This window comes from Galleria mellonella, unplaced genomic scaffold (genome assembly GCF_026898425.1).
Source record: "Galleria mellonella isolate WM207_F2 unplaced genomic scaffold, CSIRO_AGI_GalMel_v1 utg223, whole genome shotgun sequence".
Lineage (NCBI taxonomy): Eukaryota > Metazoa > Arthropoda > Insecta > Lepidoptera > Pyralidae > Galleria > Galleria mellonella.
In genome coordinates this window covers 2,868,261-2,895,079 of record NW_026442042.1, presented here as the reverse complement: position 1 = coordinate 2,895,079, position 26,819 = coordinate 2,868,261, and the positions used below count along the sequence as shown (strand labels likewise).

The 26,819-nt window shown below is 33.5% G+C and overlaps 1 protein-coding gene across 6 annotated transcripts in view; it reads right to left on the bottom strand.

The window, feature by feature from the left end:
- The window catches only part of LOC113517205 (RNA-binding protein Musashi homolog Rbp6), a 659,940-nt gene that overhangs the window by 36,641 nt on the left and 596,480 nt on the right, over nt 1-26,819 (bottom strand). For all 6 annotated transcript variants that reach the window (XM_052894657.1, XM_052894659.1, XM_052894660.1 and 3 more), the window contains one exon: nt 5,943-6,025. In XM_052894657.1, coding sequence (XP_052750617.1) covers nt 5,943-6,025 — 83 coding nt within the window. The remainder of the gene's footprint in view (nt 1-5,942; nt 6,026-26,819) is intronic.

Below are 26,819 nucleotides of genomic sequence, written 5' to 3'. Positions count from 1 at the left end.
ATAATGTGTAATTTTGATAGAAAAAGTAATATTTTTTATGGATTTAATTTGGTTGTAATTTAGGACGACGTTTATGATATCAAATAACAGAAAGAGAACAGATTACGTATAAAATAATACTTGAATAAAATAAAACATCTAATATTTAAAATACCAGATCTAAGTTATTTAACAGTAAAGTTGTTTCTTAGCTATTACTTAATTATTAAAATGGATAAAACATTTCTTCCTTTTCGGCTACTTTTCTTTGGGTATTTCGGAAGTTTGTTTTAAATAATGATAATTGATACGAGGTTATTTATTTAACTATTCATTACTGTTAATTTTCTTATTCTGATACATTTTTGTGTAAGTAGGTACTAATTCATGAACAATAGCTTTCACTAAGTAGTTTCTCTCTCTTAGGAAGTTCTGTACATTTTTCGTTACAGGACTTAGGACTCTTTAATCCTACTATATCTTTCAGGTCACATTTGTAGTCAAAAGGTGCGCAATCGAGATTCGCTTCTAGTTCAATGATAACAAAGTCGTTTTTCAGTCATCTCGTTCCTAACAGGCTGATTTTAACAGGTGTGAACCCACAAAGAAACGCAGGTGTACGTGTCTCAAGCTCGCTTAAATCCGGCAAATAGAAATTGATGTTAGGAGGTGAAATCTAAACTACACTATATTTTACCCATTTTGTGGCACGTCGGTGCTTTGTTGTTAAAATTCATGGTAAGCGGAAGCAATTAAGGGAGTAATGTGTAAGAACGTAATGGAGTGACGGGAATTTGTTGCGAGCGTCATAATGGAGGTCCCTATTTATGTTTCAAAATACAACTCAAGTATCTCTTTGACAGTTTAAATACTAGTGTATAAGCTGTACATTTAGTGAACAATTAATTTATTAATGTCTACTAAATATGTATTTTAATATTATTAATAGTATAACACGTTATTATTACATTATTGCATGTTAAGAAGTTATAAATAATGCAACTGTTTTTAAATTATTCCATTATTTATAATAAAATATTGTTGCTATAGCAACTACAAATTATAATTAAAATGTACGTTTTCAAATTATATGTTTGAAAAGATAAATTATATGTTTATTAAAATAATCATTAACATAGACGATGGTGGTTTAGAGGCTTAACACATCGCTTTACCTTCCGATGGTCGCGGGTTTGATTCCCGTACAATACAAACATTTGTATTCATGTATAAACCTGTTTGTATTCGTTTGTGTGTTTTCTATGTTTAATATGTGTGTATTTACAAAAAAATATGTAAGTATATCTATTAGTAGGTGTTTATAGTACAACTTCTGCTTAGTTTGAGACAAGATGGTAGTATATTGATATGTTCAATGGTATTTATTTATAAGTAGGACTTACATAAGACCTATGTATGTCTGTTACTAATGAAACAACACAAACGTTAATTATATTAACACCTTCGGTCAGCGTAAAATTTGTCAAATATTCTTCATCAAAATTCCTACCACAAATAGATGATATTTTTATTATTCCAAGTAAGCAGCGGCATCACCCTATCACTCGTGCAGGGAGGCGGAGTCGCTATTAGCTTAACGACCATTTTAATATAAGAGATGACATATTAAATTTACGAGACTAGCTAGCTACCCGTAGCGTAAACGCCCATGCTGACGTGACGCCTCTGTCTTCTTTATTGCGTACGTAAATATAACTATTAGATGTGTTTATGATATGCTAAGGCGAATTTTTAATGGCCGGATTTGTTTACGAGTCACGTTTTGATTGTATGCATATCCTTTGGTTGTAATTTTAAATATTCTCTAAAGTGTAACGCTCACTCGAGGGTTAATCCAAACAATGTTTCTTCGTAGCATTGTTTACGAAAAATGTGAAACATGAGTTTACTGTTGCGTTGATCATTCTGCCCGACACGCAACAAAAAAAGGGTGGGAATAATAAGCGATTTGTTTCCCGTCCACGCGCGGTGGTAGGAAAGCTCGCTCCATGCACATCTCTCGTTTTCACACGGAAGCGAGGCGTAATTACTCTAAAACACTACCCATTTGTTTGATGTCTTTGTTCGTTGTTTGTACCACTTAGGGCGAGCATCACCCTTGTGATTTCGCCCGACGCACGCAGCACCTAGTCTTCTACTGCCATTAGGCGGTAGACAATAGAGCAAGACAAAAAACAAGCATTAACAATCAGAATATGCATCGACGATGGGTAGAGGGAAAGCTACAGCACAAGTAGGTATGTTCATTTAATTGTATAACTACCGTGAAAAAGCAGACACAAGCAGAATATTCATACATAGTTATTTATTCTTTTATGACCACATTACAAAAAAATCTCTTACAAAAGGCGAACTTAATGCATATAGGACTTTCTTCCAGTCAATCTTTTGCAAAACAGATATGCAATTGTGCGGTGAAAAAATTGTTATTATTCTATTATAATTTTTAGTGAATGATTCCTATCATAATAATATTGTAAATGTGATTGTTTAGGTATTTGTTATTCCTTAACAAGCTAAAAAGATTTAAATAAAGTTTGGTACACAAAAGGACCAAGTCATGGATTAAATATAGCGTGATTGGTAAATTGTAAATCGATATCGCATAAAAAGGCTTTATTTCATTAACTTTCAGTATACGATAGCCTATAAGTAATGTGTCATGAATTTTAATTTATTGATGCAATTACTGAAAAAGTGTTAAGCACTCAAATAGCTGTACGGATTGGAAGTAATACGTGAAAAAAATATTAATAAATGTGTTGGAATTCATCGTTTATCCTCGGTATGTGATCAAAATAAAATTTTGTCTTTAATAACGAATCAGTGAAAATATTATAAGTATTATAGGTATTATAATATTACTATAGTCAGATATAGCTGACAAACATTTTTTGATATCATTCAAGATAGAAAAATTCAATTTAAGATAATGAATGACATCATAAAATGACATCGTGATAAAATTAATATGGAATCAAAACAGTAACTGTTTGTGTGTGTCTATTGATTGTAAAAAAAAATATCAGAATGGTTTATAATTGTCAAAAATACCAGGTATAAAATACACGTAATGAAATTCAGACAAATTTAAAATACCTTCCTTTTTTAAATATTTTTTTTTCTTTTAATAAGTTTTATTTCAATATATAACTACTAATATTATAAAGAGGAAAGATTTGATTTTATGTATGCTCATGTGTTTGTTTCTAATGAATAAACTCAAAAAACTACTCAAAGGATTTTAAAAATTCTTTCATCTATAGAAAGATATATTTTATCAACGTGTTACATAGGCTATATAAACTCAGCCATTATCTGTCCTTTGATGAACATAGGCCTCCTCTATAGAATTTCCATAAGGTCCTTCCAATGGTTAGATTGTCTAATGTCTAGAAATTCTTATGAACATTACAATAATGTAACTCAAAGTATAAAAAAATTGCTTATTGAACTAATATAAAATAGTAATTTATCTATCTACCTGTGCAAAGGCGGGGCGGAACGCTAGTAAATTTTATATTGAAAATATCCAGACCATTACGAATATTGTGCAAAGATCGAATACGTAACTATTTACTCATAAAAATGTCAAACTTCTCATTAACCTACATTAACTATTAGAGTATTTTGTAGCTGTCTTTGGAATTGAGAAATTAGTGCAAAAAAAAAAGAACAAAACATTTCAATAGCTAAAATAGTTTTTTTTTGCGAGGTTTGACGTTTTTATGAATAAGGCACTTGGACTGCCGAAGTCGTCATTGTGTACTATTTCCATAGAAGCATCTTATGACATTCTACAGATGAGAGGTGGTGACACGTTGTATTCTTACTTCGTCACTATACGGAACTATGGTACATGATTGTCAATAGGCAAGGTTTATAGCACACGCACACACATGATTGTAATAGCCTTGAAAAGGATGAATGTATAGCGGGATGAATCGCATTATACAACACACGATGTACGCGATGAGAATATATTGTTATTATTTTTTGTTTAATTATATATTATTTTTTCTTTCAATGAAAAGTATGTGGTATTTTATATCATTATTAATATCGAATTTGACGCTACTCGTAAAAAAATTTTTATAAGTCGGTTTTAACACAATTTTTTCATTTTTTTTGTAGGATTTTTTAAACAGCCTCAAACAAATCTTATACTAATAATTACAAATACAACCAGAAAAGAATTAGCCAAATAGTAACAATCGTTCTGAAGTGATGCACTACATAAATTAATAGATACATATCATTAATAGATAATAACTTCTTTTTAACTGAATTTAAAAAGAAGGAAGTTTTCAATTCGATTGTATTTTTTAATGTTTCTTCCCGTAAACTGGTTTGGAAACTTCCTTTATTTATTTACAAGAAACATGGTAAGTGTATAGATGTTACAATAAGTATAAGTCCTCATCCTTTTTTTATTTGAAAGGTTGTACTTACAGAATGGTCCAATAGTTTAGTTTTTTTGTAAAATACAATTAAATTTATGTTTCTTCATTTTTAAAAATTTTCTGTATATAGGATGTTATAGATTTTTATTACCATCTTTTCAAGAGTAACGTTCTACTAGTAAAACTGAATATTTTTGCCAAAGAAACATGGAGGATTCTTCGATTGTAAAATTTAATATTCATATCCCCAAAAGACTCAAAGAGAATACACGTGGCAGGATGAGAACTAGATAAATTATTTTGTTTTCCTACTACTACTGATCGTTCGAGGGTGGTGTTGTTTTTTCCTGATTCAGCAGTTTAGTCTATAAAATGGGGACAAAGAAAAAATATTCTTAAATAACAATAAGTTGGCTCCATTCAGTATACACGTGTCGCTTGACGGCTAACCCCATCGGCGCGAGAAAAATCTAAACATAGTAAAAGCTGGTTTAGTGGCGTTTTATTGGCTCTGTTTGGACCGCAGCCAACTCTGTTTCTTCGCCTCTAATTGATATCTGACCTACGACGTTAGCGCTGAGATTGACTTGCATAATCAAGACTTCTCTGTAAATAATAGATACACAATTTTAAGATTTGTTTTACTTCCAAAAGAAAAAGCTTCTTAATTCGTCTGTATTTTTATACAATTTCTCAAAAAAAGAGGGTAATGTTTCATGTATGCGAGTTTCATAACTTCGAAATGCGTGAAGAGATTTTAATATATGGGATATTGTTGGAATTCATATATTACGCCAAGTGGCACTGGCTATAATTTTTTTAGAACCAGTTCATTTTGGCAGAGAAATCATGTTTTTTAATTTACAGTGCAAAATGTACTTGTTTGTGTATATATTATATTATGCGATTATGTCACCATTTCTGAATCGGTTATTATAATTAGTTTTGCAATTGACACTTGTCAGTCCCATGTTGGTCATAGATAAATTCTACTATATTAATTAAGCTACTGTTTCTCTTTGTGTAGCAAAAAACTTCTAGCTGAGATTAAAATACTTTTTAATATAATGTATCTTCGAAGTCGCTATTTTTTGCAGAACAAAATGTACTTATTCAGTATTCTGATTTGAAAATTGAATATATTTCGTTGTAGTAGCTGTGATTACAGGATTCTATTTTCTGCTTATTTCATTATCTGAATTTGAAGCTTCAAGTAAATGCTTTCAATTTGGATTAATTTTACCTAAGATATTTATACTCCTTAGATATCAAGAGTGTATTCATTATTTTTACTAATACAGATAAAGAGGTTCGTGATAATAAAATTAATGATACAATAAATTTACTATAGAATGATTTTATTTATGTAACAAATCCATCCCAAAATGTACGTAGTTTATTATTTCTATCTAATAAAAGTTTAGATATAAAATATAGCAAAACATAAATTGATAAAAAATCTAATGATGGTATAGTCAGACGATTAGATTTTCTTTAATATAGATAGATATAAAATAATTCGGAAAAAAGATTACTTACCATTTTGTTGTTGATTTCGTGAAAATGTATTTCGCACACTTTATCTACTATGTCTTCACTTTGAAATGTGACGAAACCGAAACCTGTAACAAATAGACAAAAGCAATGTTAATTAAATATTTTTATATGACATAATACGATTCAAGTGATTAAAAGTTAGGTGCATAGCAATATATATTTTAACATTTAGAAGGACGGAAATTAAATCAATATGTATATATTATTTAAATTGAAAATAGTACTAGTACATGTGACTACTAAAGTAATTGGTCGAATTTTGATGAACAAGATTTTGACCACCACTGGTTACTTAAATTGACGGACGGGAATGGAATCAATACGTGTATCAACGTGTATCCAATGGCATTTAAACTGATCCAACAGAAATTCAAACATGGTAGTATATTTAGGCTACCACTAATATACGCCTTTATTTACTGATATCACGTGATCTTTAAGAAAAAATAAACTACTATTTTAAAATTCTTATTTTATATTAATATTTATATATTATAAAGAGGAAAGATTTCATTGTTTGTTTATAATGAATAAACTCAAAACTACTGATTTTAAAAATTAATTCACTTAGAGAAAGTTACATTAGCAGCTAGTAATATAGGCTATACCTATATAATTTTCGAAAATTCTATTTACCCGTGAGAAGCCGGGTCGGATCACTTGTAATAAATATAAATAACGGATTTCAATGTCGATAAAATAAGTAACATGAAATTAAATCGTTTTGAATTGAAAAAACAATATTTAAAATTGGCTTAAATTATAAAAATGTATGTAACATAATAAAGAAATTTTACTCTGTATTTTCTGGCATAGAATAGACCACCCCTTCCTTTTCCGTGGGCGTGATAAGAGACGACTAAGGCAGGGCGAGGGATGGTCAGAAGCGCCCCTCTAAAAACATCTTCAAAGCCTAACTGCGGTTGCCAATCCGCCTGCCAAGCGTGGCAACTACTGGCAAAATCCCTCCAAGGGTGAGGTTTATGTTTAGCAGTGGACAGTAAAGGTTGATATGATGATGATGATGATGATAATAAAGAAATACAATGGAACTGGGGATATTTTTTTCTGTAATCAGTCGAAAACAGAAACATCTTTAGCTTCTTCAGAAATTCAAAAAGTCATGATATTTACAATTACAGCACGAAATATTTCCAAAGTAGCCAAACTAGTGAAAGTTATAATTTCGGTAGTTGCGTTACTTTTGATCTATCTAAGCAAAGTTTTGAAATATACTCCGCTCCAAGTTGGATGAAAAGTCTCATCTTTGTTTGATATCTATTTAATTAAGACTAGTTTGTGTAGAGTTAATTTCAAAAGGCACGTCAATCAGTTTTTGACAGCACCATAAAGCGGGTTTTGTATTACATTTTTTTTTTTTTTTATATATACCACTGAGGTGGCAAACAAGCATACGGCCCACCTGATGGTAAGCGGTTCCGTAGCCTATGAACGCCTGCAATACCAGAGTTTTTACGCGCGCGTTGCCGACCCTGAAGAAACCTCTTTACCCCCGTCATTTTAAAGAACCCCATGCTGTAGTCTCTCAGAAAACCTCGGCAGGGAGCTCATTCCATAACCTAGTGTTCGTGGGAGAAAGCATCTCTGAAACCGCGTTGTACGCGACCATTTAGGCTGTAAGGTATGAGGGTGAACTCCCTGCCGATGGCGAGCCGTACGATGATAGAAAGTGGCCGTAGGCATCATATTGAATAATTCCTCTGAGCACAATCCGTTGTATAACGCACGCAGAGTGAGGCAAAATCTCTCCTAAGACTTAAGGGTTCATAAAGCATGGGATCATCGACAATTCTCATAGCTCGTCGTTGTACTGAGTCGAAGAATTCAAGCTGGTGTCTAGGTGCTCCCGCTCATAAGTGACAGCAATACTCCATATGGGGCCGGATTTGCGATTTGTAAAGCATTAATCGCTGATCCGGCGTGAAGTAATGCTTCGCTCTATTGAGCACACCGAGATTTTTGGATGCCAGCTTCACCTTATCTTCGAGGTGGCCACGGAACTGTACGTCACTAGAGATGTCGACACCAAGGATCCCAATGCTTTTAGAGATGTTAAGAGACGTGCCTTGGAACTGTGGGGCCACAGCAAATGGGTTTTTTTTAGCGGTGAACGCGCAAGCTTGTGTCTTAGAGGGGTTAAATTGGACCAAGTTTTGTCTCCAGTTAGTGTTCTCTCGATTTCAGACACAAGCTGTTCACGATTGTTCTCCACGATGGAACAAGACATTGGTACGACCCGTATAAAGGGCATCCCCGGTGCTATCATCCGCATAACAATGAATGCTACCGAAGGTTAACATATCATTAATATGCAGTAGAAACAGCGTTGGGGACAGCACAACGCCAGCGTTAATATCCATGCTATCGGAGCAGCAACCATCTACAACGGTTTTTATACGTCTGCCGGATAAAAAACTGGCGACCCATTTACAGAGGCTGTCGGGAAGTCCATAGTAGGGCAATTTCGATAGAAGAACCCGATGCCAAGACCCGGTCAAATGCCTTTGCAATATCAAGACCGACAGCGAGCGCCTCATTGACTCTCAATGGCTGATGCCCATCGGTGCGTAAGATATACCAAGAGGTCACCAGTTGAGCGACTATGGCGAAAGCCATATTGGCGGTCACTCAATAAATCGTGATCCTCTAGGTATTTTAACAGTTGTGCGTTAACTATACGCTCCATCACCTTAGAGAGAAGGGAAGCGATCGCAATCGGTCTGTAATTTGAAGGGTCCGACTTATCGCCCTTTTTAGGTACAGGATGTACAAGGGTGGTCTTCCATGTCGAAGGAAATTGCCCTGTGGAGTACGAGATCGTGAAGAGACGCGTTAATACAGGACACAATTCCGGAGCACACTGCTTTAGGACCACTGCCGGTATACCGTCTGGCCCACTCGACTTATGAACATCTAAGGATAGTAACTCCCGCCGGACTTTACATTGTGTTATAGTAATTTCCGGCATGGAGCTTCCGCAACACAAGATTGTAGGTGGTACAGAATTACCTTAGTCCATAGTCGAGTTAGAGGCAAAGAGAATGCCAAATAAGTCGGCTCTTCTCTTTAGCACTGTAGGCCAAGTTACCATTCGGTTTCCGAAGTGGTGGAAAAGACGATTGACAAATGTTTCCTTGGGCGGCTTTGGTAAGCGACCAGAAAGCACGATTATCAGAAGGAAGGCTTGATAGTCGCCTACCAATTCTCCCACAAATTCAAATTTGGCTCTGGCAATTACTCTCTTACTGGACCTCGAAGCAGCATTTAATTTGCGCTTTGCATCACTGATTCCAGGATCAGAGTTAGTGCGAGCAGTAGTCCAAGCCTTGTATGCAGCTTGCTGAGCATAATCTGGCTTTCTTACAAAACCGGTTAAACCACGGACGTTCTTCGATCCCATTGCCACTAGCGGGTTGGGGATAAATAGCTTATACCTTCAATGATAGCCTCGCTAACGGGACTTGCGCAGTCGTTAGGATCATGTGATTCAAAAAAGAGCTACTTCCACGGGTACGATGCATAAAATTCTCGCAATCCATCCCAGTCTGCTGAACATCGTCGTCCAATAGGACGGGGTGGATCAAAAATGACATCAGCCCGGATAAGACAATGGTCGGATGAGCCAATTGGCGCATCCACTCTGACGGTATATCCATCCGGGTGTGTTGTCAGCAGAATAAAGCAAAAAATTTGTATGGTTCTCTATATCTGGAATTTTCGTTGGAGAATGGACCAGCTGAGAGAATCCATAGGTCAGAGCAAATTCATGAGTAGCTTTTCCCGCGCAGTCAGTGGACCGAGAACGAAGCCACTCGGAGTGGTGAGCATTAAAGTCTCCATATCACTAACTCCGCAGAAGGGTACTGCTCGAGAATATATATCGTCATTTGCAGGTGCTCAAAAAGACGGATATATGTCCAGATCACCGCTGTGAGACCTGTAAAGGCACGCGTAAATACGAGTGTGGCTCTTAATCCACACGTATCCATAATACTGACAAGCGGTCTCTGTCTTCAAGGCCATGGAGACGGCGGTAACAGACATCCGTCCGGATATACATACAAACCCCGGCATGACGAGCAAATTTATGCTCGAGTTTGTAACATTATAGTAAATATAGATGTATCAGCCGGACATGATATCTGCGTCTCGGTGAGGAATAACAGAGTCGGCTCCGCAGTTTCGAGATGATAGTGAATTGCGTTGATGTTAGAATAATTCCTCTGATATTGCAGAAGTCCACAATTTAAATGTGGATGAGGGTGCCGCTGTGTAACGTCTATTTTTTCTAGATCTGGCCATAAAGTATTAGGGTATTTGGAGGTTAATAGGGTAAGATTGTGCCGATATCAAAGGAACAAAGTGGTGTCCACTTCCGTCCCTGCGCTAAACAGGTTGTGCAAATTGCCGACGCGGCGGTCGGAAGGGCCCCGGTCCCCCCAAATGTAGTAGCCGGGTCCACTCCGGTCTCCTCCTCCGGCACGACTACCACACCAGGGATTATGCACAGGCGGCGGTTCAAGGGCTATATGAGATTAGGTAATCCCTGGGTTCGGGAACCCAACAACCTGCGGGCGGCCAGCGAGCAACCGTTTCACCGGGTCTCCCTGAACGCCGCGTCAGCACTTCGCGTCTGCCCAGCACAAAGATAGTATTAAGACACGCTGGTCCCTCCGATATCAGCACAACCCCTCCCCAAGTTTGGATATATACTCCAGGAACACAACGTTGGATGAAAACAGCGTTGTTTTGTTTGATTAAGACTAGTTTGTGTAGAGTTAATTTCAAAAGGCACGTCAATCAGTTTTTGACAGCACCATAAAGCGGGTTTTGTATTACATTTACTAGCATAACTTATAGAGCAGATGAAATTTAAGGCTTATAATAATAAATATTTTTGGTGAATTAAACATTCCTTTTTGCTTATAAGTTTGAAATTATGCATAAATTCCTATTTAGATTGTTAAAAATGATTTCATATGATGACGTGATACGTCACATTAGAGGTTGGCGTCTCACTATAATGTCTGCCACAAATAAATTCTTATATGGTACCATTTTCCCGAATCACGTAATCACCTGATGTCGACAAAGTTCCCGCTCAAAGTGGCAAACAAAACAAGGTGATGAGCAGGCGTGTTTCTAACGATTAAGATACACACGCGTGACGTGACCACCCTCTAGGACAAATAGCATTAGCGAGCCGCTACACAAACAATAGGTGGCGTCAGCGTTGCGATTATGCTGACACGTATCGTGTATAACCCTGTAAAACTTCTGACTTATTCTTCCCGCCTCCACGTGTATTGGCATGGGCACGCGAGAGTAAACCTCATGACATGGGATCGATGACACGATCTATCCTAACAAATAAACAGTCGTTAAGAGACAAAACTCTTTTATTTTGCACCGTCTTAACCAGGACCAATAAGATGTAATATTACCTTTCAGCATAGTTAATATTTATAATCCACATGGTGGATGGGATGGCGTATTGTTAATATTAATATTAAGCCCATCACCTTTCGCGGGTTCGAGTGGCCTAAACAAACAACGGGATCTGTTTCGAAACTAGGGCGTACTTGGTATTTCACGCGCGGCCGGGTGGCTTTGAGTAGGAATTGAGGCAAAGATAGTAACACCCCGAAAAGGCAAATAAGGGTTGAGTTGAGTTCCGTAGATGACCGTTTTTTCTTTATGCATTATAAGGTCGGCGCGGTATATCAAGAAAATCGTTTCTGCGTTATTGCTTTCCCAATAAAAACGATTGGAAACAATCCCCACTTATATAAAACATGGTATCGGGAAGGCATCGGGAACTTGGTAAAGGATTGTTTTGATGTTTAGATTATAAGTAAGTTTGACATCCGGGCACCGCGGACAGATATTACGTAGTTACGTGCCGAGCGGAGATGATATCTTTCTTTATTGATGTGGATCTGTGAACTGAATACCCATACAAGAGGAAAATAACCGAGAAATTATTCGAGATTCATCATGATATGATGCAAATATATGAAAGCTGTATACGATATAATAATGATATAATTTCATGGGTAAGAAAAAAAAATGGTTGTCTGTTGTGATAAATGTAACAAAGTAGGTTTATTATAAAAAACAATTACTCGTATATAAAATTAAACATAACTCACAACATTGCTTATGTGTAGATTACATTACATTGCTTATTTATCTCCAGTGGGAGATTTTGTACAAAAGTCGATTGCTTGGGTACCTCTTCCCCATTTGTGTTTCAACCGTGAAGCAGTTGTGTTTGCATGGCTATGTTTCGGTTTGAAGGGTGGGATATGGCGTGAATTTACAAGGTACAGAGGAATAACACCTGAGTCCTCAGGAATGGCAAAGCGTGGGGGGTATCATGGGTAAAACATGTATATATACTCTGTTATGTCCATGGTACTGGTCATGTCTATAGGCGACGGTTACCACTTTCCATCAGGTGGGCCGTCAGCTTGTTTGCCATTCTAAGTTGAATAAAAAAAAATATTATTACTTCATAGAAATATCGATTAACCGAGATAAAAGAACACGATATTATACTTCTACCCTCTTTTAACTATTATCTATTAAAGAATAGTTTATCAACCGACTTCAAAAAGAAGGTGGTTCTTAATTCGGTTGTATTTTTTATATTTGTTACCTCATAACAGCTTGTGTTGTAAACTGATTTCGAAAATTCTTTTCTTTATCAGAAAGCATATGCTTACAGATCTATCCCATAGAAATTTTATCAAAATTTGTTCAGTAGTTTAGTTTATAAATCAAAATATCAAATTAATAATAAATTGCCAAAATCGAAATCGTTTTTTTTTTGTGGAATACAATCATAATTATACAATAAATATGAAATGTCAAAACCTCTAATGGCGTATTTAATGTAAAATAACGACTTTAAGAAATCATGCTATATTTTATAGATATTCGTAGAAACTACTATATGTTTTGAGCACATAGCTTAACGAGAAGGTAGATAGGTAAAGGAATCCACTAGTGAACTTATCTGCGGGTGTGATGGCTGAACAAATATGAAATCGGACCACTGAATCAAAGTAAATTAAGTTCTTGTAAATGGATGAGCGCCGCGTTTTCTGCGTTAGGTTCGTGTATTTTGCTCCCATATACAGACACTGTGTAAATACAATACGTAAAAGTTGGAAATGAAACGTTAAGAGAAAAGAGAAATAGCATTGTCACTGACCACGTAAAAAGTTTTGGGTTTCGTGTTGCCTTTGTGTGCTCGCTCTAGATAAATGGGGCATTTTCGCGAAATTCGTCCGCGTCACTTCTCGTAACAATGGTGAAGATAAATAATCTCTGCGTAAGAAAAGGATTCCGTAAACATAATTATTTGAACTCGCAATTGTAGCTGTGAAACGCTAATGAAAGTTCTCCAGCGTCGCTCGAGGAATTAACTTTATTTTTCCTGGCTTCAATTAGTGTAGATACTTACCTTTATTTTTTAGAAGGAATACTTTAATTAAATCTGGAGGCTTACAGGTGATTTGCTACGGCCTGACTTCGCTCCTTCACTTTCTTGCTGTATTAAAGTTGCAGTGTATAAAAATTGTCTTTCTTTCTCTATATTTAAATAAATATTTTTCATCAACTTTCATAAGGTTTTCTATAAGCTGTATTGATCCCATATCAATTTTGTGACATCAGCAACAATCAACAAATGAACCTTAATTAATTAATTAAAATTAATTATAATCAATTATGAGAATATTTTTTTAAGATTACTGTTTGTTTTTGTACAACAAATTTATATATAGTATAAATATATATATATATATATATATATATATATATATATATATATATATATATATATATATATATATATATATATATATATATATATATATATATATATATATATATACATATATATATACATATATATCAATGATAATTGTTGAATTATATTTGATACACATTCATTTAATCAATCGGCTTCTGACCAATCGTCTACTATAAATTAAAAGTGATTAATTTTGAGAAGTTCTCTACATTTTTGTATCTTAGGGAAGATTTTCCAATAGTATATTACGACACTCATAAAAAAATATATTTCCGTCGAATATCAATTGAATACTTTGTTCGCGACTCGTATAACCTAGCATAACCTACACTCCCCTAATATAAAATATTACTTTTTTACACGACTATAAAGCCATAGCACTCGTTAATTTCATTATTCTTGATGCATTTAGGTAGAGAAAAATGGTCTCGAGGGATTGACAAACGGACAAGAAATCTATTACGTTCTACTACTCGTAATACCTATAAGATATTTTATTAAAGATTATATGTTTATTTAGACGTATTTTAAAGTGTTACTAATATTATAATGGTATATATCTTTATTAAATATGTTTACTATTAAATTATATATAAAGGATATAACGTAGATATAGGATACTTTATAATCTACTTTATTCTTACAAAGATATGTGTTATCACTATTACTTATTAGTATGATTATTAAATAAATATTAATCAAATAACTAATATGACAAAATACAATTTGTTAAGTAAAAAAGTAACTTCAATCGTCAAGATGTGTATAAACACATTGACGAATGAGATGTAAAATATTTGGATTTGCAAAATTTTTATGCGAAATTGTGTACGTGTATCTATAACTAAATTTATGTTACATATATGAAATAAGCAGTTCTTTACTCTGTAAATCAAACGGCAACTTCAATCGTTACAAAATTAATATAAGGCTATATCGATTGGAAAAATGAATTTCGTAAATCCGTTTAGAATTAGTGAAGTAATCGCATAACTCAACCACAACAACACGTACCTCCTTTTCGAATGAATGAATGAGTATACTTTATTTGTATTATACGATATAAGAAATAAGCAAGACAATTAATAAACGTAACGATTTTGAAAGTCGCTTAAAAAATAAAATCAGATAAATAAACTTAGATAAATTCCATTAATTCCAAATATCTACGCGTGTATGCTTCCGATTTTTATTAATTCCCGTCAAGTTCGCACCTGCTATGACGCTCGTTACTTTAATATAAGAAGCGGGAGGTTTGAGGCAAAGATTATGAATGTGTCTCCCGATATCGGATATCTCGACACATCTGTCGAGCAGCACGTGGGGCTGACAGGGGGCGAACGGCCCCCCACCCTTACTTCTGTCTAGGGTTGTCACTGTGTACCAGCAATATAAATTTCATTAGTCACGACTTTATATTTTTAATTAGTAGTTGACCATATTTACCATACTTTTTCTTGGTTAGGTAAAATTTTCGAAATTGGCGTGTATCCGTTGACGATTTATGTAAGTGGGTAAAATAAGTGATGTAAGTGAGAACAGATAATTTATTACACTCAGTATTTATTATTTACCTCATAAAAGATATGGTATGGATAAACGTAAAAATAAATATGGTTATTGTACCTTATTTGTTTTTGTTTTAAACTGTTCATTTCCACTTTGATAACTTAGTCGATTATACGTTTATTTAGCTGGTTATCAGTTTATTATTCGGATGAAAGTATATACGCTCAGAATTCTGCACATTTTCTTCTCAGAACAAACGCGCGCATCTCTATTATAAATCAAGAAATATATAATAAAAAAAAAAATGATGCGATCCAGGAGTGCATGGTATCTGTATGACGTCGCAAACCCCTATCGTCGCTTCTTTCATTTCGATTTTTCGGGAACCCCTAACTGGCAACCCTATTTGCCACCCCCTATCGGGGCCATAGGCAGTATAATCTGGCCGGCAGTGTATGAAACACCGGCCGGTGGCGTTTATGGCGCTATAATAACCGTATAAAACGCGACTTATTGTAGGCGCCGATAACGTTACAACCTTAGCCCTCCACTTTGTGCTCTGCGCGCCTACGCGTCATGCCATTTTTTGGGAGTCCGCTTGAATGACGTCATATTTTAATGCATATTTTGTTTCGCAGTGAATTTATTTTTACCATCTGTAATTGTAATGGTTTAGAAAAAAGCATGTCGACTACATACTATGAACTTTTTAAAATTTTTAGTTTTCTGATAATGAACAAAGTCATATGTAGTAAGTACACTACACACAACTCATTTGTTAATATTTGTATTTTAAAAGTAAATACGTACCTATTACTCCGTTATTAGAGTCACTGTACCGTAGACGACCGTACTCAGATATTAGATTTAAAATGCTAAGATAATAGATAAGTAGATATTGAACAAAATAATAATTATAATATTTTTAGATAATTCTGTTGCTTCATGCATAGACATGGCCTATGTTCAACAGTGATCAGTTAAGGGCTGATATGACGATGATGCACAGATATGCGTAATTGTTGAAATTTTAAATTAAGTATACAAATATCAGTAACTTTAGAATAAAAATTGTAATCAGTTCATATAACAGTTTTAACCTAAAATTTGTATGAATAATATCAATAAAATTATTATTATAAACTCACTTCTATATCACAAATGCAAAAATCAATTTATTGATTCTGTGTTGTATATATGTATTTAGAGTATTTTTATTAGTTGTATAGTACACATAACTGTATACTATCTATTATATAACTATATACTATATGTTTGAATCTAATCATTTGGCATTCCATTGTTTCTGCTTACCCTTATGGGAGACAGGCATGAAAAATATGCATATATGTACAAATAACTCTGCTTGCTTTGAAACTAGATGTCGCTGTATGATACAATCAAGTGTATTCTATTTGTTTTAATACTTTTATGGCACTGAAGCCTCTCTTAATAGATGATTGTCGGATTTTGATATTCCAACCTTGACTTATATTTGCCCGATTCCCAACGTCAAGAACGTCCTCGACCTATATACGTAGTCATTCACATCACCCTTATATCTGCTTACACACTCGACTATCATTCGTTCTCTTGATGTGCCCGAGCTATAGCAATATTCTATTTCCTCATACTTTGATTTAAGTATATTACAACAGTCTGCTAATAGAAATTATATATTGTAAGCTAAACAATTTTATTGAATTTGTTTGTTAGATTAAAAAATTGACAAGATAATTTTAATGGAGAGTTATAGAACTTTATCGTCAGGTTCTTTATTGGTGTATAGATAGAGGCTTATAATAACAACACTCTTGATGTATTTGTTTATATTTGTTCCACGCACAGATGTTGTGTCTGGAGAGGTTAAATCTGGTCTCAGTTTATTTTGCTTGTATCAGTATCAGACGTAACTATAGTATTTTTTAATTTTAATGTTTAAGTATACGAATGTAAAAGTGAAAGTGAACAAATAGTGGCGATTATACTTTTGTTTGTACTAAATAAAAGTAATGTTCTATGTTCGCGGTAACTAGCAAGTTTTCATTAGTAGCGAGCTCAACAAGCACTCAAATGAGCAACTGAAGTTGCCGTTGGCCGCGCTCCGACGTCCAAACTTTTGTTATTGTTTCGCTTCATTATTGTAATACGAAATACGCAGCACAATAATTAAGAGATGCTCGGGAATTGTCCCTCCTGACGTAATAGTTGGCCAAAAGTTTTATCTACGAGCTCTCATCGTGACAGAATGTTTGCTACGTAAATAATTGCCGGATTGCTTCTGAGTTCGGCTAATAATAACAAATTAATCGCACTAGTTATTAGCAAGAAAAAGACGGGGTTACGGGAAAGGGCAACTGCCATGCCAACGGCAGTCATTAAGCGACCGATGCTTATTAGAACTCTAACAAACTTAATATCGTACCTATATTAATAACAGTGGTTTCAGTAATATTTTAATGTATAAACAACGTTTTAATAAAAATCTATTATTATTATTGTCAATAAATAAAGTATAATTTATAAAATATAATATTTTTACATGGTATAAGCTGTATTAAAATATAAACGCTTGCTTTTCTTTCATGGTAAATATCTAACGCGTCCGTCACCGGAGAAAAGCTAATCACGCAAATAAAGTAATCAAAAATATACCACAATTTTACGTAAGCGAAAAATGTAGCAATCTTTGAACGAATTAAATTCTTATTAAATGAATTAACGTATTCCTTTATGTTTAAAGGCCAATTACTATTAACAATAAAATAAAAGGTGGATAGCTAATTTTCCGAGAACGCAAACAGTTTATCGAAATAGTAGTGCGGTCGTTAGATGCCAAGACAAATATGTGTACATAATCTAATGCACTCACAGCGCGGTAGAGAGTCAAAATGCAAACTTTCGGCAAACGAACAAAATGGAGAATAAAAGCTCTTGCAGAAAGAATTGGCTCCTCTTCATTTTCCCTATTGTAAAGTTGAATGGAACGCGAACAATCAACTCTCTCGTTGAGCTGATTGTGTGGAGACAACCTTATTGTCTCCGCTCAGGTAAAATAGAAATACTACTCCGCCGCTACTTTTTGCGTCGAGATGCTCAACTTTTGAATTCTCAAACTTTGTCAAGTTGTTTTATTGTCGGAGCAACATTTCCAAAGCTTTTGATATCGGAAAGATTTACTCGGCAAAAACATTCTCCCCCTAATATATTTAGACCTAAAACTTGAAGGAAACTTATCAAAAGGCGTGAAAGGAAATTATGCCATAAATCAAACACATCGAAAATTTTTTTAGAGCGATATGTAACACGAGAAATATTCGAGAGAGTGGCCGTTAGGCCGCAACCGGCGGGACAATTTATCAACGGCAACAGAACCCTCGTCCAATCGGTTGATAGCAATGCCATAAATATTTACTTTAATAAGATTCCGTCCTTTTTATTCGCGACTGTTGTTTTACGATACACTTTGCTCCATTGTAACCTGTGTAAGTTTGTCAACGTACTCGTATTGTCTTTTGGTTCGCGAAGAAATAAATTAAAAGCGTCTGAAACTGTATACCTACCTACTTGTTTATTTATTTATACAGTGCATGTGAATGAAAAACAGTATGAAAAGTAAGCAATAAAAATTCAAATAAAAAGTTAATTCAGTTAGAGCTGCCATTTCAATGGCGTGTAATCCCTTTAGATTTGTAGGAGGTTGGTAACTCGAAAAATAAAATTCACTTAATAAATTTGTTGGAGGAAAAGTTGCGATAAAGTAATATTAACCTTACCCGGGATTTCTATAATCTATTTATGTTATTTTTGTAATCTAATGATCTTACTGACAGCCCCTGTAGCTTATATAATTGTTAACTTTATATAAAACGTTTATAATTATGGAATGCTAGTTTTTATCCGCGACTTCGTTCGCGTGATCAATATATGTGTATATGACCAAAATCTATGTCTTTCTATCCTATATGGTACTTATATAATAATTAGTTGACCAATTAAGGCGTTTACTTTTTTAAGTATTTAATTTATTTATTAAATACAGTCAACAAACAATAATTCTATAAAAGTGAATTAATACTCATACGGTAATAGGTACAAATATATAAAAGAAATATGAATAATGCTATTTCTCTTCATTGGCCACGTAAGTTAGGATACAAAATGTTTTATAAATTTATCTAGGATATTGTTCATTAGTAGACCAAATATTCTTCAAATTCGTTTAGAAATTTAAGTGTGATTTAGTATCATTGGTTCAAACTTTCAGATTTAGTAGAAGTATAAATAGAAATGTAAACTTTTGTGACAAATATAATTATAGAAAGTGCCAATAATTGCGGTTCCATCCATGCATAATATAAATATTCCAATCATGGATAGGTATGTATATTTGTATTATTATGTTAATTGTGTTGTGTGTATTTACAAAAAAGTTTACGTCTATCATTTGGGATAAATGACGCTATGTGATTTTTTATGCAACTTAGAATGGCAAACAAGTCGACGGTCCACCTGATGGTAACTGTACCGTGTCGTCGATGATAGCCTTCATGCATTGCCATTTCTGAGGACTAACGTGTTATAACTCTATAACTTGTAATTAATTTGTAATAATCGGTGGGTTATATAATACGAATTGTATTACGATCATAGATTTTATACATGTTTTTTATTTTGAAATGCAAATTTAGTTTACAGCTCACTTGATAGATAGTGGCGATTGTTACCTATAGATATATAACATAGATTATCATGGAATATACATGATAGCCTTATGGATTAGCATTTTTAAAAACTAAGGTAACTGTCTTATATTTGCGTAATATGGCTTTTAAAGTTTTATACCAAAATAAGTAAAGGGTTTTCTATTTAATATTATTTGACTGTGTATTATTGTTTATTCACCGAAAGTATAATTACATTAAAATTTAGATGAATAAATAAATTTATAGATATATTTCAGATAGCGGCTCTAGTAGGATTGTTGCGGTCATTCGAGATCGAGGCAAGATCACTGCGAAGCTCATAATCAGAGTAGAAGACGTGCCCGAGACGTGAGAGAATGGATTTGCGGTATCTTCGGACATAAGACGAGAATGTTGTACTTACAGGATTGTTTCTTGTGCAACGCTGGTAATGCTTAAGTGATACAGAATTATAGAACTTAGAAATTTGTAGAACACGGATCTTCGCACTTTATTGGTATTTGTCTGTAGAAACTTTATATTTATAAAATCTACTTTTGTAGTTTTTATGTGATGCGCTCTGTGTTTGTACTCAATTTTATTACTGGCAAAGATTTGTAGTCGTGGATGTAACCGCTTGACAAGAGCTTGTCTTTCTTCATGTAAAGCCATTATTACGTGCATGCCTAATTTAGTAATGATTGCCTGAGTGTTAAAGTTTCAAGAGATAAAAAACAAACTTTATTTCACATTTTAAAAACAAAACGTAAAGCTGTAAGTACTATATAAACAAATTTTATGATGTCTGTACTCCCGCAAAATATATCTGTATGTGTGTGTGTGTATGTGCCCAACACGGTGCGTTCCTTTCTCAAACATTTGAGTCATATTTCAGTCACGGATACGGGGTGTGAGGTTACTGGAGTGAGGGGCAAGAAGTGGCCTTGCTGTGTGGAATACGCAAGCTGTTCGGATGTAGTATTATTAGTAGATATACATATATTAATATCTAAAGATAATGAAGTAAGAATTTTTAATTGGTATGAATATTACATTAAATTTAGTATAAGTAATTAAATGCATAAAAAATGTATATACAGATGGATTAAAAGATTCTCAAAATGGAGGGGCGGCACTGTTTGACTCAAAGTTTAAAAAAGCTGTTATGTGAAAATTTTATAAAAATATCTGTATAGTAAGAGTTAAATTGATAGCAACTACCATAGCACTATCTTATGCTGTCACCTTAAATGTACAAAAAAATGTTATATTGACAGACTCAAAAAATGCTCTCTTTCACTTGGCTCGATGTGCCTCGGGTACCTGAGGTAAGCCGATAGCCTATGAGACCTTAAAGCTGGTATGTATCTTACAACAAAGAAATGTAACCGTAAAATTTCAATGGTGACCAACATATATAGGAATCCCAGGAAACGAAAAGGTAGACAAGACAACTAAATTGCTCGGTACACAGTGAATATACTATAAAACTATACAGCATATGCCTTTATTGGTATCTTGATTTTAAACAAAATGTCTTTCGAGAACCTATTTAGTTACAGCATTCAGGTTGCGATCTGGCCATGTTCTACTTAGCAAATTTTATCAACTTATGGGAGTGTAGGAGTTACGAAATTGTACATATTGTAATAAAATAGACGAATATTTGTTGATAAAATGTGGTCGGAATTACAAGCTGAGACAGAGAATTCTGGAGGATAGGTAACCTTTAGCCAAACTGGCAATCTCAAAAAAAAGTGAATAAAAGTGTCCCTGATGAATTAACATGACAAACCTAACATTTAAATATATCTTATGAGGCTGGAATAATCACCCAGGTGTTGAAGCCTCAACAAAAATTAGAATAAAAAAGGATAAAAATATTTTTTAGCTTTAATATATTGTTGTAATAATAAAATTATTTTTTAATTTGTAACTAAAAAAACCATAACATACATGAACAAGTTGAGCTCACACTTTTTTTGTGTATCCCACTGTTCTTCATTTTTGAGTTATTGCCTTATTATTCTCGTAAAAATTTCCAAATAATAAAAGTATAGTATCTAATTACAAATTAAAGTTGTATTATTATTTTTTTTATAACCACCCTATGGTGCCCTACCGTTGCCCATGAACATTTGCAAAACCGGATAAATTGGAGATATGTTACCGACCTTTTAAAATAGAATATGTTCTTAAAGATTACGATGTCATATTTGTTCGAAAATGCTGCTACTGGAAGTTGACTCCAAAAAGAGTGGTTATGCGTGGAAGAAAGTGCCTTGAAAAACGTACAGTGAGATGTGTGGGGTAGGATGGAACTTTAGTTTGTAGCGGGTTGTACAATGGTGAAATTCAGCAGCAGGTAACAATTCGAACGAATCTATATTAACATATGTACATTTAATAAATACGGATAAAATTTAATTCATTTTAATAGATAAGACAAATTGTAAGTTATTATGCAATCTCGAGGTATAAATAATGTAATTTACTTGTGTTTTAAATTGCGAGGTGCTCAAAATGGGAGTAATAAGATACTTAACATTAACAGCTAAATAATTTTAATCTCTTTAAGACGTGCCTATCCCTCAGGTGAAATTATAAATCAATTACAAGGCGAATCCGAGACACTGTCTTTAATATTATTAATAAGGACAAACACTCGCCTGTAGGTTTAGCTGCGTGGAATTAATTTATTTAGTTAATTTCATGGCTATTTCTTTAATGTCTCTAAATAGAAATGAGCTCAAATTTTTATCTAGTTGATTTAATGTACGAATATAACAAATAACCTAATTAATTTATTTAAAATAATCCTGTATGATTAATATAGGATTTTTTTAAATTAATAATTTATATCTAATGTAAGAATAATCAGATTAACTTATATATTTTATAAACGACAAAAATGAAATAAAAAAATATTTTAAGAATATAATTTATTTGTTATTTTGGATAGACGATGGAATAATTTGATGTAAAAAAAAAAGTAAGTACAATTTCAAATAATGATACCAAAAATTATTTTTTTTTAAATATTTTGTAGAACATTAAAACATATTAAATAAGTAGCTAATAATTTTTGATTTCTAAATTAGTGTAAATAATAATAATAATTATTAAATCTGTTAAAACTCCAAGAGATGATATTCAAAGAGAGATTCATGAGACTCTAACATTACTAATATTAATAAGGGTACACCCATACAGGTATCTACTTTTATTATTTGTAGCTCATGAAAAATAAGTATCTCTAAGTAGAAAAGTCTGTTAGCGAGGAGAGAGAAAATATAATACCGATAATATCGTTTTAATTGCAAATAGAAGAGGCGCGGGGATCTCGGCTACATTGTGATGCGAGATGCGAGCCACGGACTCGTTCGGATTGTGAATGAAGACGCCTCACTCACGTACGCCACGGTTCACTTGTTAGGAAAACCGCAGCGAGAAAACTAAATATTTACAATTGCATCCCAAAATACAAAACTTTGCACTCGAAAAAGAGCCATCTTAAAGTTTGTAAACGAAGTTGCGAGGCTTGTATTTTTGAGCTGTCCAGCTCCCTGAGTTCTCGAGTGACCGGTCTCGGCCCGGACGGTTTATTGCGAGACCACGATTGTTTGCTGAACACTACAGAACAGTTTTCGTGCTGATTTTGGCAATATAGATGTTGTAGGTCGCGTACACGTTGCAATTGTTGCAACTTTTGTAGTTTCGAAGGGGATACCGGTAGAAAATTTTCGTATTGTGACTATAGTAATAACGTTGTTTGATTTGAAATCTTAAAATAAATGGAGCTTCAGTTGAGTTTTTAAGTTGTTTCTAGGATACAGAGCGCTTTGTTGGCATACCGGGGCCTATGCATATGGAGTACCTGGTACAAGTGGCGAGCATTGAGTGCTGAACGTATTTGCGCAGAGTGATTACGCGTAGCGGGAAGAGTGTAAAGCGACGTTTTGCGTTTGCAAGAAGACTTTGATAATAGAAACATGAAAATATATATCCTAATAGTACATATATGTAGTATAGATAAGTATAAAATTATAATAATATAAATAATTGACATTAAAAAGTAGCAAAGAAATATTCCGATTGCAAATGGTTTTTTTCTTTGAATCAGAAATGGGTGAATTAGAAACTAAGTTTGAGCTTTTCTTATATAGGTATGTTTTTCTACTCTACAATTGTAAAATATTAGTATGCTTCATTATTGTGTATTAAATTTTTTTTTGCCACAGAATTGCTGTAGTTTTGTATTTCTCGGTTTCAAACTAATCTATAACAAGACTATATAGACCGTGTGCTTCTCTAGAATTGGATTGTATGGATGAAGCATGAATTGTATATAAGAATTTTTATACTGACATAACAATTCAGCTCTTACTTTTCTTTGCCCACCTCGCAAAGGACTTGGCTTAAAGGCTGAGAGATATTATTAACAAATATTTGTAATTGTTCTAAAATAGGACTAATTTTTGTCTAGTAACACACGAATTGATATAACCATAATAAACTCATAGAGTTCATCTAATCAAAGTCGTTACAAGGGCATCAGATTACAAATTCACAGGTAGGCAGGCCAATAAAGATGAGCGTGAGAGAGAGTTAACTGCGGCAAGTAATCGTCGGTCGAGCTGTTTTACGACAAGACTTTGCATACAACAGATGTTGGTATAATAAACCTGAAAGAGTATATTGCTTTGTTACTTGTTATTCCGGGTAAATCTATACTTGCTGTTTTAAAGGTTTACATTGTACATTACAGTTTTGCGAAATGACAGAGTAAAGCAGGCACTGCAAGCATAACCGTTTATATAGTTTGTACTTATGAGTATCTATAATGTAAGCAGGACAATGTGCCGCTTTATAATTTGTGTTAACGGTATTGATTGTTACTAGTTATTGCATGTTATAAATTTTTTAGCCTGTCATTAGGTGAATCTGGTTAGGTATAATCGTCATTAATATTATAAATGTAAGTTTGTTTGTTGCTGTACCGTTAAGGCGATTAGCGTCATGAAATTTGGTATTCATATAGAATTTGGTATGAACTATTTACCACATCAATTTTAATTATTTTTGTTCTTGTTTTTCCAAATTACATTTAGATTTTTTCAAAGGTTGACTGGGTGAGAGTGCTATATAACATTAAGTCCTCCTTTTGTATCAGATACCTATTATTTTTTGTAATGTGGTCAATAAAGTTATAAATAAATAATTAAGAAGGACGTAGGCTATTTTTAATATTGCTCAATTAACATATTTTGGTCACGGGTAAAGACTAGTATATGAGTAAAAATATAATGGTGGAATCTTTTATGTATGTTTACAGTTAATAATAATAATTCTAAGGTGAAAATTTATCAGTGAAGATAGATAGATGGTTGTAGACCAAATAATTATTTTTTAAAAGTAACAATTAGGTAATATTATATATTTTGTTTTCCATATAATAAATTATAGTAAACTAATATATATATTTAATGCAAGTAGACAATAATAAAAGGAATTTTATAAAATACCCTGCACTACAAAAGTATAAATATTCTCAGTCATTCAAAACATAAAACTGCTGAACACTGACAACAAAACTGTGCATTCGTATAATGCTGATAGCAATTGCCTATTTTTATTCAACTGAACTTCGTTTAATCGATTGTTTTCAAACCAAAGAGCACTATATGAACAGAACTTTTTCATTTGCAGCTGAATAAAAACATTATAAACGGGAATATACTATCGGTTCGGCGATATATTTTGTGATATACGAGTATCTATTCAAACAGATATTATTTGAGATAAGGTGTGCATAACAAAACATATTTACTAGCTACGCTTGAATTTTTCGTGGTATGATATTATCCAATAACATTTCACTAAATAATAATTACCCTTATACACCAGAAGAAATTAAAAAAAAACTATCTTAACTATACTATCCTTAGATGTACTGCAAGTAACGATACTTGCCATGAAGCTTTACTTATGAATGATTAAATAAACAGTTTTTCGCATTTAAAACACTAGCCGCTTTAAAGTAAAAATCTCTTCCACATTGAAATTCGTAAAGTTGTCGGCAGCGTTCGACCCGGTAACGGTAAAAGGGTATTACTTATGAATCAATAGTTAATGAGTATCAATAGGAGGCTTTTGAAACTCGGCAGCCTCTGTGTGCATTCTCGGCGCATCATTAATATTGGAAGTCACTCCCCCGTCTATTGTCTCTCGAGTAGCCTCCGCTTTGTATATTATACTTCGACTTTTGCGCTGAAACGAACTACTCATTTCCTTTACTCAAAAATTTTCCTTTGCAGTAACGAATACATTTTTATTGCAGTAATATTATATAATGTCATTTTTATCGGCCTATATTCATTTAATCGGTTTTTGGATCCTTACTAGAAAAATTATAACGTAATTAAATATTACTTAATAATACTAATATTATTACAATGGAAACTGTATCGTAATAGAGCCAAAAAAAAAAAAATGTTTCGGTAGTAGAGTTTTGTTTAAATAAAAATTCCGCAAATTTCCGGAGAACCACTGAAAAACGAAACATTTTTGGAGAGTTTTAATTCTTGCAATGAAATTTTACTATTTATAAACGGAATTCCATTAAAACAACTGCGTGTGAACAGAAAAATCGCCGACGCATTTCTATGTAAAACAAATATGTTTTTCGAATAAAAATAGAAGAATCAGGAATGCTGGAAATAAATTAAGTTACTCCGTTATAGTATTTTTCCGGTAAAACTATTTTAATTAAAGCCGATCGGCTGGAAGGAGTTTATAGAGGGACAAATCGGGCGGGAGCCG